The sequence below is a fragment of the Myodes glareolus genome, chromosome 26 (genome assembly GCF_982192425.1).
Source record: "Myodes glareolus chromosome 26, mMyoGla1.1, whole genome shotgun sequence".
NCBI lineage: Eukaryota > Metazoa > Chordata > Mammalia > Rodentia > Cricetidae > Myodes > Myodes glareolus.
This window is the reverse complement of record NC_142051.1, coordinates 43,927,668-43,948,895: the sequence shown is the minus strand read 5'-3', so window position 1 is coordinate 43,948,895 and position 21,228 is coordinate 43,927,668. Positions and strand designations below refer to the sequence as shown.

Below are 21,228 nucleotides of genomic sequence, written 5' to 3'. Positions count from 1 at the left end.
TACCCGATAGTGTTCTGAGGGGACAGCCCAGACCACTCAGTACTCAATACTTCTGAAGACTCTTTTTTTTTCTTCAAATAATACTTAGTACAAATAAATATCGGGCATCAGGGCACAAGAGTCGAGAGAATGGACAGTTAACATCCTGGTAGGAATGGGAGGACAGGGATGGCCAGGTGTCCACACATAGTACCCAGGTGTTCTGGAGGTTCAAAATAACCGCAATGTGGTATCTAAAGAAGAACACTCTTACAAGGCAGGCAGCACTGATCACGTTCCACCAAGATTAAAGTCTCAGTGCGTGAGAGCAGGATGTAACTGCTGGCCCTTCCGTGCCGCAGAGAGCCCACGTGTGTGTCACTTGCCGACCTCTGAAATCTAACTACCTGCGCATGTGTGTGGAGACCAAAGGTGGACACTGAGGCCTTCCTCAGTCGCTCTCCACCAGTTCTTGAGACACAGTCTCACTGAACCTGAAGCGCACTGACTCGGGATCTGCCTGTCTGCTCCCTACCCCCACCTCCACAGTATCAGGTTTCTACATGGGTGCTAGGTGCATGTCCAGTTCTTATGTGGGTTGTTGGGATGAACTTGGGTCTTTGTGTTTTTACAACGGTACTTCACTGACGGAGCTAACACCCTAGTCCCAATTCAAATGGTCTTTTACCTCCTCCACATCTGATGAGAAACCAGAAGATGCTGTGAGAATTTTAAGGAGGAAGGTTTTCTATTCAGTGCATTTAAAAACATAATAACATAAATAAACTCATACCCGTAAGTCCAGCACTTTTGAGAGATGAAGGCAGAAGGACTGAGGTGAATTCAAATCCAGCCTGGGCTATGGAGCGAGAGTCTAACTCAGATCAAAATAAAATTAACAGTAGTTCACAGTCTCTCTAGCTTGTGCCCCTGTGACTCAGCAAAATGCTGTGGGGCCGGCATCTCCCGCAACTTGACGCTCTTGGTCAAGGTTGCCCAGTGAGATTCCGGAACTCAGAAGGCTGTTCCTCCTCATCTCAGTTTGTCATGAGACAAAATGATCACATGGAGAAGTCATTCAGAATCCTCTGCTTCGTGTGGTCCTGTGGTCACCCCATCATCCTCACTCATTGTACTTGGCCAGCTTCAGCCTGGGGATGATGTTCATGGACTGCAGCTCCTGGAAGAGCAGCTTGCAGGCGTACGGGATGCGGAGGGAGGACACGTGGCAGGACGACTTGCAGTAGTGGCACCTGAAACCCAAGTCAGCGCGTGTCAGAGGGGCAGCAGCACAGGCCTGCACACAGCACCGTTACTTCCCTCTCCCCAAGCAGTCGTCACCGTCAGGACATGTACTGATGGCTCAGAAAGTTAAAGGGACATCTGTGGACGCATACCCAGAATGATACAAATCATCCCCTGCAGTACTTAGGTCCCTTAACTACATTTCTAGAACTTTCTCTTTAAAAGGGAAAACACTTGCTTAAAACTGTTTTGAAAGAATTCCAGAAATCAGAATCATCAGGAACTGAGTCAGATGTCTCAAGGTTAGACATTTCCAGCTGACTGCACCAACATGCCCTGGGTGTGGGGGCTTCTCTTTGCCCTATTGTTCTCTGAAATACACTTGCCAAAACAGTTCAGTTCCTACCACCAAGGCACATGAAGAGCGTCCACAGTGAGGCTGTTAACAAGACCACAGAGCCGGAGCCTCCCCAGAAGCTGCTCACTGCGCAGTGGTTCTCATTCTAAGACTTCTACAGAAGAGCATTACAGTCACTCAACCCAACAGCACAGACTCAGTTGTTGAAATGGGAGACGCTCGGGATACAGCACAGTGAAAAATTGTGTATTTGGTTGGATGTGGTGGTACATTCCAACACTCCTGTAAGTTCAGTACCTGGAAGGCAGAGGCAAGAGGATGGCAAGCACAAGGCCAGCCTGGGCTGCATGAGCTCTTGTCTTTTTTTGAAAGGTTCATAGTTGGATCTTCCTCTATTATCAGAATCTTGAAAGAGTTTGTGATTTAAAACGTAAGTTAAAAAAAAAAAATCAAAGAATAAGGGCAATCGGCATGCTCCAGGGACACAGTCGCTCAAGTACGACCAGCAGTCACCTCTGGGAGGTGGGAACGCCTGTGTCCCTGACTCGTAACTTTGAGCAAGGGCTATTTCTACAGTCAGCAAAATGCAGCTGCTTGGTGTGTGTGTGTGCGTGTGTGTGTGTCTGTTGTATTTAATTCTAACTTTATTGACAGGGGTTTGCTACAGAACCTTGGTGTGTCATTGAAGCTGCTACGGAGAACAGGCTGGCTTCAAACTGGCAGCAATTCCCTTGTCATCTGAGGATGAGAATTTCCACAGTGACAGTGACCTGAAGGACAGAATTCCCAGGGGGTCGGGTGGGAGAAGGCTGCACCATCACTGATGCTGGCAGCAGAGAAACACAGATGACATAAACTTCAGCAACACAAAATCTTAAAGGACAGCCCAAAGACTTCCTCAAAGCATTAGGATCAAGATGTGCTCTTAATGTGTCTAGATGGGTCTAAATTATTCAGGAATCATACTCATATATTAATTTAATTAAATTAGAGAAACAGACTAAATTGGAGTAACTTCTTCCTGGTTTTCCTATCCTGTATACTATACGGTGGCTCCGATTTCAGTTAATCTAGTTAAAATTTCCATAGTGCTGGTTCATAGCCTAGATAACCACAATTAATATTCTGATTATATTCATTCAAAACATTCCAATGTTTTATGTACATGTGTATGTGTGTGTACACGTATATACATATATGCACATACATATGTAAGCTAGTACTTACTAAACTGATTTTAGGAGGAAGACAGCAAGAAGAGGCTGTGGGGGCATACGAGGTGCATGCCCAGTGCTGCATCTTACATGAGATCATTACCTTAACAGGGCTCTCTGGGGACTTCTGTTCTGGGTCCTCTGAGAAACAATAGTCTTGTTGTAAATCTCCCCATAGCAATGCCTTACTAATGTGCAAGTCACCCACGAGGCCCTGGTCCAAGACACTGAACCTCTCTAATTACCCAGCTGCCATTGTGTGGCTTATTAGAGGGAAGTCCCTCCACCTGGCTGTGCTTGCTCCCTCCCGCCAGCTGGACACAAGGCCAGGTAATGACAGGAAAGACGACAGCGTCATTATGCTCTCAGCCGGAGAGCAGCACATGAAGAGGCAGCCAGACTACAGAATGGGTTAAGATTCCTTCCTGTTGGCAACAGAGTCTAAGTAGGACACGCAGATCAGACACATGGTGTCTTAAGGTCCATGGAGCCGCAGATAAAGACGGCCAGACCACATAACCTGATCAGCTCCTTTCAAAGGACAGCACACAGAACCCGTGATCAGGGATGCAATCAGATGAGCTAGACATGAGACAGAAGCCAGGCAGCAAAGGAGGCAGAGGTTTAACTGAGATAGAGCAGTCTGTCCAGCCTTATGTCAGGATCCCCAAGCACCAAGCATGAAGACAAAGGCTTGGGCCCTGGGAATCTGCTTTACTCTTTCTTTCAGAGGAAAGAATACAAGGAAGAGGAAATGAGAACTCTGGTGCCAGACTGGGAGGTCTGAGCATGGGGAACCAGGCTCCGGGCCCCATCTATTATGCTATTGCCCTCTATATCTCTCTCTGTCCTTTCATTACATAGCCCAGTATGTTCTACATGCATCTCAGAAGACAAATGGACATCCCAGGATGGAACAAGCCCCATCTCACTGAGAGAAGAGAGGGCTGGACTTGTTCTCATAACATCACCATCTCTGTGACCTTAGGGAGACGATGAACTGAGAAGTGGACACTTTTCCATCAGTGTCCAGATTAACCATTTCTTCATAAACAGATTCATCAATTCATCTATGCTGCAAACATAAAATAATCTGCTAAAAAGTGTGTCACCAAGCTAGCAAGGATATACTGTGCTCTAAGAAGCTCCCTTGCTCTTCAGAAAACAAAAACAACCCCCCCCAAAAAACCCACCACCATTTGTTCTATTTACCTATTGTTCGTTCATTCATCCATTCATTCATTCATTCATTCACGTGTATGACTGTGTGACCTATGTGTGTCTGCAGGCATGTGCATGCCACAGTGCACACCCAGAGGTCAGAGGACAACTAGTGAAGTTCTGTTCTTTCCTTTCCCGTGTCGTCCTGGGTATGGAACTCAGGTCATCAGGCTTCATGCACCCTTACTTTCCTCTCTCTCTCTTTTTGAGATATGGCTTCTCTGTGTAGTCCTGACTGTCCTGGAGCTCACTCTGTAGACAAGGCTGGCCTTGAACTCACAGAGATCTGCCTGCCTCTGCCTCCTGAGTGTTGAGATTAAAGGCGTGCACCACCACCGCCAGACTGCACCTTTACTTTCTAAGTAACTTGCAGGCCCAGTCCTCTGATGATTCCTGACCTGCTTGATCTAACCAAGAGAGGCAGCTCATAAAGGCGGCAGGTTGAGACTGTCTGGAAAGAGGCTTTGGGGAAAGTCTACAGGGAAAAGGTGGCCATGCGTCCCTCAAATCCCAGCAATGGCTGCTCACCTAACTTCACACTGTTCTCTTGGGTGGGATCTCACCTGAGAAAGAGGGGCTCTGAACAGGACTGACAAGGAGGGCTATTTTCCATCCATGGAATGTCTATCTTAGACACTGTGAGACCTTGCCTCTGATAGATCAGCGGGACCACAGGCTCTGCCAGCTATGCAGAGACTGCAGGGCTGCAGACCCTGACACCCCTGAGCAGATCTTTTTGTTCTCTGGTGGCAGGGGAGTGATCACAAACAAGGAAGGTCCTACAGCATACAACATAGACATCCCGGGGGCATCACCCATGAAGATGGCTGCTAGACACCGGACTGTAGATGGAAATAAAAACTAGAAATTGCGTAATGAACTTATTGACAATTCCACAATGTTTGTGTCAGTGAGACGGATTGCAGGGACCTGCATCTGATACAGCAGACAGCGAATGCATGCTGTCTGTGCATCATGGAGCATACAGTCAAGTGGACTTACCATGGTCAGGGGCACAGGACATAGGCAGGACTTTGCCCTAGCTTTGTCACTGACTGTAAGTAAGACATGGTAATTTGGCTTTTGGGGTCTGAGGTTACCAACAATAGATCTTGATACAACTTTCCCAAAGGAGTTTTTTTTTTTTAAGTTGTAATTCTTGTTATGTATGGTTGCAAGCTACCATACGGATGCTGGGAACTGAACCCAGGTCCTGGAGCAGCAAGTGCAAAGCCATCTCTCTAGTCCATGATACTAAAATTAGGAAAAAAGCTTGTTCTACTTAGGAGCTTAAACTACACCAGTAAAAATATAGCACTAAAGATACAACATACAAACACACTCGTGTTGATGTATGGAATAGTGGAGGCACAAAGGCGGTCACAGGTAAAGGCTGTGGAGTATTGGTCCGATCGAGGACAGTTCTTGGGCCATTACCAAGGCCAAGGGATGTGGTCTGGGAGATGCAGTCCTACTTACCAGCCGGAGTATCCCAGGAGCCCACACTGCCCACAGACATCAACCTCAAAGGCATCACTTGAGATCATCAGTCTCTCCAGCAAAAGCATACTCGCTCCATAGCCGATTAAACAGTCGCGTTCCATTTCTCCAAGACGCAAGCCACCATCGCGGGATCGCCCTTCAGTGGGCTGCCTTTGCAGTGAATGAACAGACATCCATTAGACACGGAGAACAGAGGCAGCACCACAGGCAAACACAGCAAGGCTTTGGTGCAGGCTCTCCCGCAGCCGAACCACATCAGACAGTGACCTGAAACTGCTCAGTCTCCTGAGAGCCTCAAAAGAGAAGGGCTACCACTGGGGGAAAAAACATAATTTAGTCCTTATCATACGATGTGCCATAACAATATATTGTTTATACAATCCCCTCAATACTGGCGTTAGCATTCATCACTCTTACATCACGATCACTGTTACTAGGATGGTAAGTCTTTCAATCAGAGAGCAACATCTGAGTTTTCCAGAGACGCCTCAGTTCTCTGGTACTTAGAAAAAGGAACCTGGGTCTCCTGTAGCTCTTGCAGGGCTCAGTGCTGCTTCGTTTTCGTGAACTTGCTGAGAACCTAGACCCACCTGGGGAATGGGAATGGCAAAAGAAGAACTGCTTCCCTCAGACTGGCCTGAGGGCATGCCTGTGAATTTTTTTTTTTTTTAATTGTTGATTGATGTGGGAGCGCCAGCCTGCCATGGACAGTGCCATCCCTGGGCAGGTGGGAAGCACCCAGGGGAAACAAGCCAGTAAGCAGCATTTCTCTGAGGTCTCTGCAGTTCCTGCCTTGGCTCCCCTGGGAGATGACTGTAACCTGCACGCCAAATAAACCTTTCCACCCCAGGTTGGTTCTAGTCAGCGTTTTATCCCAGTAGCAGAAAGCAAACTAGAACAGGCCACACAGCCTGTCACTCCCCGTGACACAGTGAACACAGGGCCTCCCAACACAGGCTGAAAGGTTCGTCTTGCTGCTTGTTCTAGCTGGATGTTACCGCGAGAAACCAAGTGCAGAGTAGAATATTTGGAAGAAAAAGCTGCAAATGGAAAGCTAATTAGAAGGCCTCAGGGAGCACTCTGCAGAGGAAACCACCATCACCACAGCCTTGCCCATTTTTATTGTGGACAGACACAGCTCGGACAGGCACTCCCTCTACCTGAGGTCGCTGGACAAGGTGAAGGTGGTTATCTACGTGGGCAGACTCCATGCTTGCATTTTATCCACCTGGGTAACTGACTACAGACAACTGCTCCCAGACACGCTCTGTGTCATGAAGGGGCCCACAGGGGTCTTGCTGCTTAGGCAATAACTACCCTGAGAATCTTAGCTCTTCTTCTCTTTTCGTCTTTAACAACATTTAAAAAAGATTATTCTCTTTTATGTTTGAATGTTTTGCCTGCATGTATGTGCACCACATGTGTGTCTGGTGCCTTCAGAGATCAAAAGAGGACGTGGGATCCCCTGGAATTGAAGTTACGGATGATTGTGAACTACCATGTGAGAGCTGGGAACTGAACCCAGATCTTCTGTAAGAGTAACAAGTGTTCTTACCCACTGAGCCACCTCTCCAGACCCTTTCCAACACTCTGAAGCACTGTATCTGCTAAGTTACGGTCAAGACTGAGTTTGTCTTTAAAAGAACAAAGCCAAATGGTAGCTGTCCCATTTTTCTCCTGTCTAGCTAGCGTGACTGGTGAAGATGAGGGTACCAGGTATTCACCAACATCTGTCACGTGCCTGGCATCTGGTCCACATTCACTATCATCCTGTGAAGTAGGGACTCTCATCTGTGACAAGGATAGGTGGGATCTGGAGGCACTGTTACCCAAGGAGTCATCTCACTCCTTGGGATACGCTTTTTCCCCAATACCTGTCTCTGCATGTTGAACCCATGAAAACAGATCTACAGCTATTGGAGGCCGTTCACCACCACACCGACAACATGCTCTGAGCTGATTTAACTGTGGCTATGCTGATCCTTCTGTCTCAGAGTAAGGTCCTTCTGTCTTGGTTTTAGGTTTTACAGGAGCTTACAGCTGGGAGATTTCAGAATTTTAGAGAAACTGAATTCTTAAAGAGCTTCTAAAAGTTGGGATGTTTTGTCCTGTGATGTGAACACAGTATGACATCCTGGGGACAAATGAGAAGGAGAGTTGTAGCTGTAGTGCTGTGCTGAGCTCAGAAGGGACCAGCCGTGCTGGCTAGCTTTTTTTGTCTGTTTCTTTTTTTTTTCTTTTTTCTTTTCTTTTTTTCCAACATGATGTATGCTAGAGTCTTCTGGGAGGAACGACTCAATTGAGAAACTGCCTCCTAAGACTGGCCTGTAGGCAAGTTTGCTGGACACTGTCTTGATTAATGAGCGGTGTGGGAGGGCAGCGCTCACCGTGGGAGGTGCCATTTCTAGGCAGGTGGTCCTGAATGGTGTAAGAAACCAGGCTGAGCAAGTCATGAGGAGCGGAGCAGAACAGTAAGCAGCTCTAGGGTCTCTGCTTCAGCTCCTGCCTTGAATTCTTGTCCTGGCTTCTCTCAGTGATGAAGTGTTACCTGAGAGGCTTTCTTCCCCAAGTTGCTTTCGGTCATAGTGTTTTTAATCACTAAACAATGCATCAAACACCCTGATATCTTAAGGGAAACAGAAGTTTCGTTGGGACTGTTATTCTCCACAGACAAGTGTAAAAGCTCTGACTGCTTTTGCCACCCAAGTGCTTCTCTTACCTGGTGAGAACGGCTCGCGGTCCTCGGGCCCGAGCATGCATTTTATCCAGTACCATGTGCTTCAGTTTCTGATAGTACACAGGTCCAAAATAGATGTATGCTTCTAAGGGCTCCCTGAAAGGGAAGTCAGCATTGGGTTTACGGAACATGGTTTGGATAACTCAAGAGACAGCCTTCTCGGGCCTCAGCAGCTGCGGGTCCTTACTGTGTTCTCAGAGACTCACGACAACTGTGTGAGGACAACCTTTAGTCTACAGTGAATGAAAAGACTGGACCAAAACCAGTGTTGTATACTACTACGTGAGCAGATGATGCTCTCTCAAGAGATAAGCTGCCAACAGGATGGCCTTCTTCATCGCCATCCATTTCATGAGGACAACATCTTTTCTTGGTGTGTTATTTTCTGGCTGATCTTGTTTCTACTCTCATCTCTAGACAACTGGTCTACCCTAACAATCCAGGGAGATTCCTCCTAAATGAAACCACGACAGGTTATTCATTCTGCTCTAAAATCCCCAATGATTTTTTTTCCCCTGATAATCCATGTTGCCAAAACTGTACATGGCTATCATGCCAAACATACTAGAACTTCTACCTCTGGACCACTGACCTCAGGCGTGTGCCAACAGTGATGTTTTGCCAAGGATATGCATGTGCCTGTCAACAGTACATTTCTTAGATGAACCTCACTGAACACCTTTCCTTTTTCTTTTTTGTTTTGTTTTGAGACTAGGTCTCACCATATTGCTTAAACTGGCCTGGAACTTGCCATAAGGCCTAGGTTGGTGTCAAACTTGCAATCTTTGGACATCACCCTCCTACACGCTAGGATGACAGGTGAGAACCTTCTTAAAGGAGGTCTCTCCTCCCTTACTCTCCACCACCACACCCTCACTTGACCAGAGTGTACTCAGCACCTCTGCACAACCATCACTATTGTCTCTGTTTATCGTCTGTCTTCCCTAGTGCCCAATAATTGCTATGACACACTCATCCCACTAGTGAATAACCACAGTAAAAGTCTCCAAAGGAAGTGGTGTGTCAGTGCTCTGACAGAAAAAAAAAAGTAGTGTCTGGAGCAAACAGCCAGGGAATGGAAGCCTTCAAATATCTTCTAACTTCCTCAAAGAGAAGAAAGTACTCTCCAGCGCTGTTTAACCCATCAGCATGCCAGGCTAGGAGGACTGTGTCTCCAGCAGTGAGTCTGAGGAGGTAAGGTCAGAGCTGGAGAGTGGTGTGGACAGGACTCAATCCCAGTGTTCTCTCTGCCTGTCACACCGGCCTGTCTGAAAAACAAGTTCACTTTGAGCAAAGCATGCTGTCACGTGGGAAGAGCAAAGGAGCCACAAACTACAGAAAAGCAGCTGCAAACTTTGGCCCGGACGGCCTGCATGAGCAAAGGCTACTGCGGTTATGAGTCATGGATTTCAGCACAATGGGACCCCAGGAAGTCTCAGTGGAGAGGAAGACATGGTCGCAAGGGCCTTAGAGAGCCTGCTTTTGTTCCAGTCTGCCACAGACACTGCGTTACTTTTCCAACTCAGTTTTCTTGTACTATGATGGTCAGCCAAGGGTCTTTCTAGTTCTAATAACTGACTACAGCTCTCAGGGATGGTAACTTATGGCAGAATTTATGGACCTCTGGCACCACCCAGAGAGTAAAGTCACATGCAATCCCTACTTCTAGCTAAGATCAGGAACTTGTGCGAGAGCAGGGAGGGATCCATTTGTAGGTCCTGGGGGAACTCTGGACAGGCGCAGCAGGGCTTCTCAAGCTTTGGCAAGAGGTGAATGGGAGCCCAGGGAAGCAGTGTAGACCACAGCTGTCCACAGCATACAGGATGCAGCTCACACTAATCTTTCCGTGCATTTCTACTTAGGAAGCTGCACTGAATGGGCCCTATGGTTTTGTACACTCTCTGGACAATATTATTTCTGAACAGAAATGAAGGTGATAGGTTTAGCAATGACTGTGTTCTTTTAAATGGATCTCTACCTATTTAACTAAACCATACTTAAAAATGAAGCAGACCAGTAAAATCCACATTGTTACCATCTGGACAAGTCATTTTAAGAAGCACTCCTTATTTTCAGCAGAAATGGATTTGGGGCGTCTTCATCACTTCTGGAGCATCACAGTTCAGCAGCCCTCACACACGCTTCAGCTGGGCTGCACCTCTCTGTTCAGGTGGCTTACAACCCAAGGGCAGCATAAGCACTATGACCCAGAGGTCTTAATATAATTTTACTCACTCTCTTACTCACTGTGCACGTGTGTACCTGCTTGGTGAACATGCGCTGGTTTAGAAGCCCTCGGAGGCCAGAAAGTGTTGGATCCCTCACTTGAACACAACCATGCTGGTGTGGGCACTGGCCCCGGGCTATGAGACAAAGCACTGTCCCTGGTGCTCGGCACATGAACACAAGAGAAGCCTTGCAGTCTGGGAAACTGCACCATGTGCAGTCAATGGGCTTCACAAAAGCAGCTCAGAGACCCTAAGAGACCCTGCTAGACAGAGTGAGTCTTACTAACACAGTGCTGTACTCCATGTCCCTCCCTCCCTCTCTCCCCTCTCCCTCCCTCCCTCCCTCCCTCCCTCCCTCCCTCCCTTTTCTTTCTTTGAGAAAGGGTTTCTCTGTGTAGCCCTGGCTGTCCTGGAACGTTCTCTGTAGACCAGGCTAGACTTAAACTCAGAGATTCGCCCGTCTCTGCCTTCAGAGTGCTGGGGTTAAAGGCATGCGCCACCATATGCCCAGTGCAATGCCCCATTTCTTAAATGTGGCTTTTCTTGCATCAGATTTCTGGAAACATGAGGACTAAGGAAGTCTTGGACTCTCACACCTTAAGGTACGACATTTTCAGGGCTCTTACCTCCTTTCCTTCTAGTGTTCAACAACACACTCACCCTGTGATGCCTGAGGTGACGTAGTCCTTCCCCAGGTAGTTATAGCCATGGCGCACGAGGTCTTCACACACATCCTTGACTTTACTCCCTCCAAAGGCCGTGCCGTAGTGGAACCTGCCATCTAACACACCTGCCTTGCCAGCCAGCAGCTCGATTAACTTTCCGACCTGCGGGGTGAGATGGGGACAAACTGTGAAGTGTCTCCCTGTGGTGCGGGGAGACCTAATTACTGCAATCCCCACAGTGACCAAGGGTGACAGACTAACACAGGCATTGACTGGTACTGTGTTGGGGAACCCTGGCCTAGGTGACTAACCTCCCCTCCTGCTCTCCTAGTTTTCAGATAAGGAAACTTAGGTATAGAGCTAAGCACTGAGGCCAAGGCCACATGACCTGTGACAGAATTATAGGCTGCAGCAAGCGACTGCTCAAAGAGGCACCTAGCTGCTTAGCACACAGGGTTCTGTGGGCCACAGAGGAGAGAGTAGAAGGGACTAGAAGTCTGTTGATCCATTGGCGGATGACTCACTGTAGCTAAACCAACTGCCTGCTGCTTCCTTCCCTCAGAGCGGCACCCCGAAGAGCCCACAGGTAACTGACCGTCATTCTTGATGGGAAGCCGTGCGGGTTCATTATGATGTCGGGACAGATACCAGAGTCACAGAAAGGCATGTCTTCCTGGGGGACGATCAGGCCACACACACCTGGGGACAGCAGGTTTTACAGCACGTCAGGCGGATGGGCAGGAGGGCAGAGCACAGTACTTAATGGGGATCTTCCTGCTGCTGTCTCTATTCTCACTGCTCTAAAACCCTCCCCACTGTCTCCGTCAAGAGCAACAAAAGCAATTTCCAACAACCCTGGTAGCCAAGCAGTTCAAAGATGACTCGCCTTGCAGAAAAGCACTGCAGCCTGTAGACTGGCCTGCTGGCCAGATACACAATGGTGCTGTACGGCTGCTCGCCCACCTTCCCTGAGTGCCATGAAGACCAAAGCACAGCATCAGGCTGTTTGTACCCCAGAAGCGTTGCTACCAGCACTCTCTGCTCCCTGACAGCTAGGCTGTGGTCTGCTGGGCTCTGCACCCAAGCCACAGGAATCCAAATTCTCTGAGCACCAAACAAACAATGACTGAATAAGACTGAATATGTAAAATGTGTTTTTAAAAACCTATGGCAAGAAATCCTTGTGTTGGGGCTGGAGAGGAGACTCAGCGGTTAAGAGCACCAGCTGCTCTTCCAGACCTGACACCCGTACACGCAGGCAAAACATCAAATGCACATAAAATAGAAACACATCATCAAAAAACAGAGAAATCCTTGTGCATGGCTGAAATGTTAACAGGTGCACCCACTGGCTGCAGAGCTGGCTGGCTGGTCTACCTTGCCAGGGCTTCCCTGGCTGAGCTTAACCTGCCTTAAGGAATTTTAATTCCTATAGCTTATAGCACATTAGAAAAGTGGTCTTTGATTGAACTTGTAAAGACCAACAAGAAAAGTAAGAGCCAAATCATCCTTAGAGCAAAAGGCTAGAATTAGACACGGAATTCTAGGAATGAGAGCAGAGTGTGGCAGCCCCCCAGCTCTGCATTCCGCTGCCGTTTTCTAAGGCAGCAGCTCTGAGTATCCCTTAGCAGGTTCTAGGCTTTCAGAGATTTGCTGTTAAACTGTTTTTTAATCCTTTTGATTTGTTTTTCCTGGGAAGATGAGTAAGGACAGAACGTAGGTGCTCAATCACCTTTATACAAGAACCAGAAGGCTTGAGGGCTGGAGGGATGGCTCAACAGTTAAGAGCTCTGACTGCTCTTCCAGAGGACCTGGGTTCAATTCCCAGCACCCACATGGCACCCACCTGTCTGCACAGACATACATGGAGGCAAAATACCAGGGAACATAAAGTTAAAAAAAATTCAAGAAGAAAAAGAACTGGATGACTGCACACAGCAGCGCAGAGTAAGGAGAAAATGCACTTAGACTGTAGCGGGACGCAGACCTCCTTTCTCCGAGGTGTGAACTTACCAATTTCAGGACCTACTGAAAAAAAACACCTTTTCCATTCCTGTTTGTACTATACATAATTCAAGCCACATTTTTTTTTTTTAAATTATTGCACTTTTGAAGCTAAAACCTAAGACATGACAAACATCGAGCTGTAGCCCCGGAACCCCAAACTACTTTAAAAGAAAACCTTGATGGTCTGTGTAGTGTGAAGAGCTGAAGAGCGGAGGAAGGAATCCACCCGCGCCTCTAGAATTAGAGTCTGGACTCTGCTCCTAGTGGTCTCCAGCAAGACTGCACTTGGGCTTCCGGAGTCGGATTCTAGAGCAGACAGCTCCTTTGAGAGCGATTTTAGTTGAGAAGGTCTTATCGTATCAAGAATGCTTTTCTGAGTAAGGAACAGTTAAAATTTACGTCAAGTGGAGCATGTGACTTTCATCTTCCTTCCAAAAGCACATCTTATCCATACTGGAATTGTCTGACCAAATCCTAGAGCTACTGGAAAATCCACTTTGAAAGACATCATTTGTAGACCCAGGCAGCCTGACATCATCGCCGTGAAGCAATGCACAAAGTACTGAACGTGGTCATTCCTACAAGGGCTAGGGAGAGTCGGGAGTCCAGGGACTCCCGTAAACACAAATCCAGAGGAAAATGCAGTACCCTGTCAAACAGAACTTACAGGGAGTTGGAGTCAGCTTGGGAGAAGCTGCCGTCCATCCCCCAAAGCACCAGGAGAAGGTGGGAGGGAGGGTCAGGTGGCCCAGACCAGACTGAGGCAGCTTGACAGGCAGGTTGGGACTTGGGGAGGGTAGAAAAGGAGAAGACTTGTCCTTTATCTTTGGTTTTAGTTGATGTGTTTAATTGAGCCAATTCAACCTCATTATGCTATAAGATGAGATACTCATTCCGAAAACCAGAATCTAATAATTTCCTCCAAGTCTGATTAATCTTCACTGCATAGCTTCCTTTTGGGACGTCCTTTCCTTATCTGCCTTTTCCTGACACTTGTGGAAGAAAGCACACACGCACAGCTCTTTTTCCACCCTGAAGCAGGACTGCTCTGACTGTCTCTGAACCAAGGGCACCTGTAAGCCAAAAATTAAATCTTCGCTAACTTAAAATTACTCGAGTCCCTGAAACCCTTTTATATGCCAGGACGGTTCCCATAGCAGACAGCCTGTGTTGTTTGTTTTGTGTGAAAGTGAATGATAAAAGACCCATGAAATCGACACAGAAAGCCAGAACAGCAGCGAGAGGCGAGGGCTCTCCATCACTGCGGCTTCTACCCTCTGCTGACTCGCAGAACAATGGGGGCTACACATCCAACTGCAGATCCAACACAGCTGTGCATTTCATTAGATGAAGAGCACTGGCGACACAGTAAATAATTAACTTATTCTGCTCCGCTGGCTGTGCGATGAGACCAGTCATAGCTGACAGATTTTAATACACGTTAACACAAAGGGGCCATAATGAGCTTAGAAGCTAAAACAAAATATTTAGACAGAATTTGACGATCTTGAATCTCAAATTAGACAGATGATTTTTAAAGTTCGCATTTTACTGAATCCATCAGGGGCAGAGAACACTTTCCTTCATAGAAGCACACTTCCCCCTTTCTCTCTCCTTCCAGATTTCTCTGGTTCAGAAGTATTTAGGTCCTCACCGCACTGGGAAGCTAGCTTTTCTTTCCTTCCAATGAAAAATTAAAACTGTGTTTCATCAAGGAACACAGGCATAAAGTCCACGCCAGGACTAAGAACTTTTCAACGTTTTGGTCGCTTCCCCTGAATACTGGCTTAAAATGCAAACGAGGGGCATGCTCGTCAGTGTGCTAACACCCCTGGGTCCCTGGAAAGAGGGTGGACTCAGGCATGGCTAATGGGGGCTGTCGGGAAACCATTACAGATTCATACCTTGAAAGCTTACACAGCATTTCAGATTTTAAAATAAAATTCCATCCTCGGCTCATGCTGCTGTCTCAACTCCATTGTTTACAGCACAGCCTCCTGGTAGCAAAATGCAAATACATTTTGCTCAGGAACTTTGATGCACTCACGGGGGCAACTGGGAATTAGGCCACTGACTGTATCACAGGACTCTTAGCAAACACAAATCAATGAAGAAAAAGAGGAGCTGGAAAAGTTAAGAGCAGATCCCTGCCAAGAGAATATTACTCCACCAGCACCAACACTAATTCCAAGCGTAAAGAACTCACAGAGGCCAGGGAAGCTACAACTGAGGACTCACACCCTGTCTGGCTCCTATACTGAGTTGCTATCTTTATTGCTATGGCTTTAGAGAGAACCCAGAAATCATGTAAGAATGAGTTTGTCCAGCGAAGTCCAGTTGACATTATGAATCATTTGGTTTTCTTAAAATGTGTTTTTAATGACTAGTATTAATAGCAACTGACACATTAGTTTTAGTGGATTGGATCTGTGTGATGGAATACTTTAAATTAAATAGGTAAAAATTAATAAATCAGAAAAAAAATCGGTGTGGTAGCTCATGTCAGTAATGCAGGTATTAGGACAACAGGGAGATTCTGAATTCAAGGCCAGCCTGGCTACTCAGCAAGGCCCTATCTCAAAAACAATCTAAAAGAAAAAAAGAGCAGATGCTAGCTAACTAACTGCATAAGATAACTCCAACGATCTATTTAATTCAAGAGCTATTTCCAAGGTGATGTCACTATTTTTTTTTTATTGTTTTTAATGAGTCATAGATTTGTCTCTGCTCCCCTCCCCTTCTACTGCCCTCCCCCATGGTCCCCATGCTTCCAATTTACTCAGGAGATCTTGTCTTCTACATCTCATGTACATCAGATCCATGTATGTCTCTCTTAGGGTCTTCTTTGTTATCTAAGTTTTCTGTGATCATGAACTGTAGGCTGGTTTTTCTTTGCTTTATGTCTAAAAGCCACTTATGAGTGAGTACATATGATAACTGTCTTTCGGAGTCTTCGTGACCTCACTCAAAATAGTGTTTTCTAGCTCCATCCATTTTCCTACAAAATTCAAGATGTCTTTATTTTTTTCTGCTGTGTAGTACTCCATTGTGTAAATGTACCACATTTTTCTTATCCACTCTTTGGTGGGGGGGGCATTTAGGTTGCTTCCAAGTTCTGGCTATGACAAACAATGCTGCTATGAACATATTTGAACACATGTCCTTGTGGCACGATTGAGCATCCTTTGGATATAAACCCAAAGTGGTATTACTGGGTCTTGAGAAAGGTTTTTTCCTGATTTTCTGAGAAATTGCCACACTGACATCCAAAGGGGCTGTACAAGTTTGCACTCCCACCAGCAATGCAGAAGTGTTCCCTTTACCCCACATCCTCTCTAGCATAAGTTGTCATCAGTGTTTTTTATCTTGGCCATTCTTACAGGTATAAGATTGAATCTCAGAGCTGCTTTGATTTGCATTTCTCTGATGGCTAAGGATGTCGAACATTTCCCCAAGTGGGTGATGAGCAAATGGTTTCCTACTGGTTGTCAACTTAGCATTCCTAAGTACACGTTGTGTGACAAGCACTATCAGGAGGTAAGGACACAACTCCCGGACAGGCAGATGCAGTTGATCTAGATTAATCCAAGTGAACACTGGAAGCTCACAGCCTCTACAACCGCATTTGCAATGTCTGAATGTTCTCCATGATGCAGAGCACATCCGGACGCTGCCTTCTGACCCCCGCCCCTCCCCCAGAGCTACCCAGGGCCAGGGCATGAGTGTCCAGTGTTAAACTGCTCACTGCTGATGAGTGCAGTCCTGAATGGGGCCAAAGCACAGCTACACGCTCTCGAGTTTGCTCCCAATTAAGTAAGAAATGTTTGTAATAAACTCATGTCTCTGGGCCTTACTACTTTCAGAAATGTAAATTTCTAAATCAAAATGTGAAGGCTAACACAGGTGGTTGCTCCTTTCTCCCCTTTCTCCAGCTATCAAATTACCCCTTTCTTTTTCCCTCCACCACCTTAAATCATGCCAAGGGGAGAGACAGGAAGGACAAAAACCGAGGTATCACCCCAGATCTATCTCATCACTTGCCATATCCTGGCTGATGTAACTTCAATTCGGCTCTTCCTTACATGCTAACAGATAAATAATGCATAAGAAAACTTGATTAGCTTTCTTATTAAAACATCACTCTAAATGAGAGGAGGCGCTAGAAGACAATAGTGTTTTTACACAGCTTTCCCATGAGCAGTTGAATGGTTTGATGTGATAAATTTGCATAGTCGGAGCACACAAAGGGCTGATTAATTGAAACCCTTACAATGCTCCTGAAAGCAGCTACTGTAAAACAATAACCATAGGAACTTTACAAAACACACACGGCTAAATGTGTCAAGAACTTAATGAAATGTGTTGAGTCTACACTATTTGGAAACAGAATTGGAGATTTTTATTCTGGGCCATAAAACACTAAACACCCTAATTTCAAAGCTTTAGTTGGGTATTTACTGAAAGGGCAGAGGGCCACAGTGGGCCGAAGAAGATCAGAACTTGTTCTTAGAAAACAGGCTAAGCAAAGGCTTCTTACAATGAGGGTCTATGTGGATTAGAAATCTGGATTTCTAAGACTAGTCAGTTGTTGGGATTTCTTTCTGGACTCTGAGTATTAGAGATGCTGGGGGAAGAAATGCACCTATCTTTAGGCTCTCGCCATTACTCTAATCAGTCACCCCTCTTCCCTCCCACTTAGAAACTTTCATTCAAGCAGATCAGGCAGCCAAAGACAGCCAGTGTGTCCTGGCAGAGGGTTTTAAGGACCATGAGAGCTGTGTGAGGAGAAGGTGCCAGCCATGTCGTTATTACTCTGGGCCGATCTTCTCATTCACCCAGTTCTACAGAAAACACATAATGAATGAGGGTCTGGCAAAACTGGCTTTCAACTTGTGTGACAGACACACTTCGCTCTCAGATCTTCTGGCACACATGGGCAAATATTTTCTTACTCCTCATAAACCCTTCACAGCACCACAGAAGGGCTTGAAATATCTCGACAGTAAGGGCAGACCTTTCTTTTAAGATACACTCCATCAAAACATTAGCAAATTAACAGCAGATTACTGGATAATTTTTGAGGCAAGCAATCTTTTAATGGAACTTGTTTTGAGCAAGAGTCAAAGATAACTATTCTAGAAAATTTTGCTCACAAAGGATAAACCAATATAATGGAACCACTAAGTGAAAAGCTGTATTTTGATGAGACCAAGTTCTACTTCAAAAACAACAGACAACATTAGAGCATTTTCACTGGCTATCTGGTCCCAGAGGATGGAGTGGGGCACTAAGGAATGGACGTCATTATCTCAGATTTGCAGTTATTAAAAAGCTCCTGTTTGCCAGGACAAACACTCTTGCTCAAATACAGTTTTTCCTTAGAAACACTGCTTGGCATTGCTGCGGTTCTGTGATCTGCGGGACCTTTGTTGGAGGTGCTAATCCTTTTTCACATGAGAGACTAAGAAATGTCCTTTCAGGAGAGTGATATATTGCTTTTCTCCTCTCCACATCAAAGGAGTCCACTCTTTCCTTGCTCGTCGTGATGGCAGCAACAGAAGGGATATCCAGAAATATAATAATTCGCTTTGCCTGGACACTGAGATGAAACTTAACTCCTTAGGCCAATGTAATCTTTTGCTAAAGAATTAAAGGAGGCCAAGAATGAACTCTAATAAAGGCATTATCAAAGAAAAAGTCTCAATATGAAAATATTTGGCCCTAATTTAAAAATTTGAGTTCCCTCTATGTAGATTTTATAAAAAAGTCAAAGAGCCTAAAACATATGTTTCTCTTTCGAAATGGATGTCCAGCTCCAGAGGTGCCAGTCAAGCATCCTGTGAGTCTCTCTCTGTATCTCTATCCACAAAGCTGAAGATGCATTCCATAAAAGCACACAATACTGCAGACCCACGCCTCGGCTCTGCTGGCCTCTTTGGAAGGTCATTACATATGAACCATGGGAGCCACAGCTTCACTCCCAACTGAAGAAAATGAGAAATGGAAAAGATCAAAACTCCCCCACAGAACTCAAAACCAAAGCAGATTTTTGCTTCCTTTGTAAACACACAAGGCATGTTCACTCTCTGCTGTCGAGGAGGCCGTCACTGAGTAGCTCGGCACTCCCCAGATATTCTTCAGCAATAGCTGTCTGGGTCAGTAGGAATCGACTTCCACAACCTCACTGACAACATCCATAACAGATCTAGTGAAGACCCAAGGAAGTCTACATGTACTTCATAAAGAGTCCCCGACTGTCACATTGGACAGACTGAAATTTCCTTAAATGAAATGCAACGAGAGGTGCTCAGTCTGCTGGCCTGCTTCTGATCGTCAAGTAGTGTTTGCGTGAGACGCCATCTGCACCCAAGACTTTCTTCTTCAACAAAGGCTCTGTCTGTTTAGTCCTGCTTTTGCCTGGTGGTTTTTGTTTGATTGTTTGTTTGTAGAAAGGATCTTACTATGTAGCTCTGGTTGTCCTGGAACTTGCTCTGTAGACGAGGTTGGCCTTAAAATCACAGAGATCTGACCCACAAGTGCTGGGATTAAAGAAATATGCCACCATGCCTGGCCTAACCTCAGTTCCTGAGTGATGGGGACCCTCCTTCAGTCATTTGCCTGAGAGGCTGAACCAGGTTGGGTGTGGCCTTGGGTACCAAAAAGGTATGGGCTCTTCTCGTCCCCTCCATACACCTGGATGCTGGATTCCATTCCTGCTCCTGGTTTGTACAGAGGCCTGCGATCTGTGAGTCCTGCCTTAAATAAAGAATCCCTTACTATACCCTATTCGGAGCTAGTATGGGATTATTTTATTTGGATTCTCCTTCACTGAGGGTCCAGAGGGTAATGCTGCAGAGACTGATGACCCTTCTACTTCCAATAGTATAGCCTTCTCCTGCCAATCAGTCTTCGCTTATCACACTGCTGCTGTGGACACGTTGTGGTATGGATTCTCTGATTCCAGCTTAGCCACTCATTCCCTCCTCTTCAGTCTTTAAGAGCTCTTTGATCACGCACAGCATACAGCTACCAGTGCTCGACTCCCTGCCCCCAGCTTCTGCATTTAGCTGCTAACCATCCTGTTACTGCTGAAGGGACAACGCTGGAGCAAGATCAACACTCATGCTCTGTGACACTAGACTCTCCAGGATGCCACTAACTGCTGGGAAGGCTCTTTTGTGAGGTACTGGGTACAGAAATCTAACCTAATCTCTGTATTATACATGTACTAAAAGAATCCCTAATCTTAAAAACAAAAAACAAAACAAATACTCAAAACCAAAAAACCCAAACCAAACCAGACAGCAAGCCAACCAGGTCATCTCTAGGATCATGCACCATGCCCCTCCCCGAACACCAAGAGCTTTAGAGGCAGTGCATAAATGCACAGGATTTCTGCTGGGAAGACTCCTGGATCAACCTGCAGGCAACGCTCTCTTATTTCTGAACTAATCCGCCTTTCAAGAGTGACAGTAGAGCTCCACTGACCACATCAGGAATCGTGGTGTCATAATACACCCCAGAGCCCCACGAACTCTTGAGACTTCATCAGCCCATTCTGCAATGATTACCAAGAGCATAGCCGATGCTGTGGATCTGTCTCCAGTGAACTCTCATTTGACTTGACAACATCTAACTCTCTTAGGTCTGCTCCAGGTCCTCTTTGGGCTCCACAGCCTGAGCTGTGCTGCTACAGTGGTCTGCGTGCCCAGCACCTCCTCCACACTCCTCTCCTGGCTTCAGCGATCACACCGAGCCAGAAGATCAAGAGAATGGTCAAAAGTAAAGGCTCAGAATTTTATTTTATTTTCTATTTTTTAAAATTCAGGAGAGTCTGAATTTTAATCAACTAAGCTACTAAAGCTTTACCAGATGATCAGTTAAAGAATGAGTTAATTTTAGCAGGGAAGGGGCATCGGAGAGGACAGTTTTGGGGAATATGTCTTCTGACAATTTAGGACCAATTCAAATAGTGTAGTGTTTGCTTCGGTGGAAGATACAGTTTTATCTAAGAAAACAAGAATTTGAAGAGATGCTCCCCTCGAGGAGACACACAAAAGACTTGTAAAGG

At 46.1% G+C, this 21,228-nt stretch overlaps 1 protein-coding gene across 1 annotated transcript in view; it reads right to left on the bottom strand.

Moving 5' to 3' along the window:
* Window positions 1-705: 705 nt before the first annotated feature.
* Window positions 706-21,228, bottom strand: part of Polr3b (RNA polymerase III subunit B) — a 102,661-nt gene continuing 82,138 nt past the window's right edge. Inside the window, exons 24-28 of the mRNA XM_048418209.3 lie at window positions 11,746-11,849; window positions 11,146-11,312; window positions 8,240-8,353; window positions 5,497-5,670; window positions 706-1,232 (exon numbers count right to left, since the gene is read on the bottom strand). Of these exons, the coding sequence (XP_048274166.1) occupies window positions 1,103-1,232; window positions 5,497-5,670; window positions 8,240-8,353; window positions 11,146-11,312; window positions 11,746-11,849 (689 nt within the window). The 3' untranslated portion in view covers window positions 706-1,102. The remainder of the gene's footprint in view (window positions 1,233-5,496; window positions 5,671-8,239; window positions 8,354-11,145; window positions 11,313-11,745; window positions 11,850-21,228) is intronic.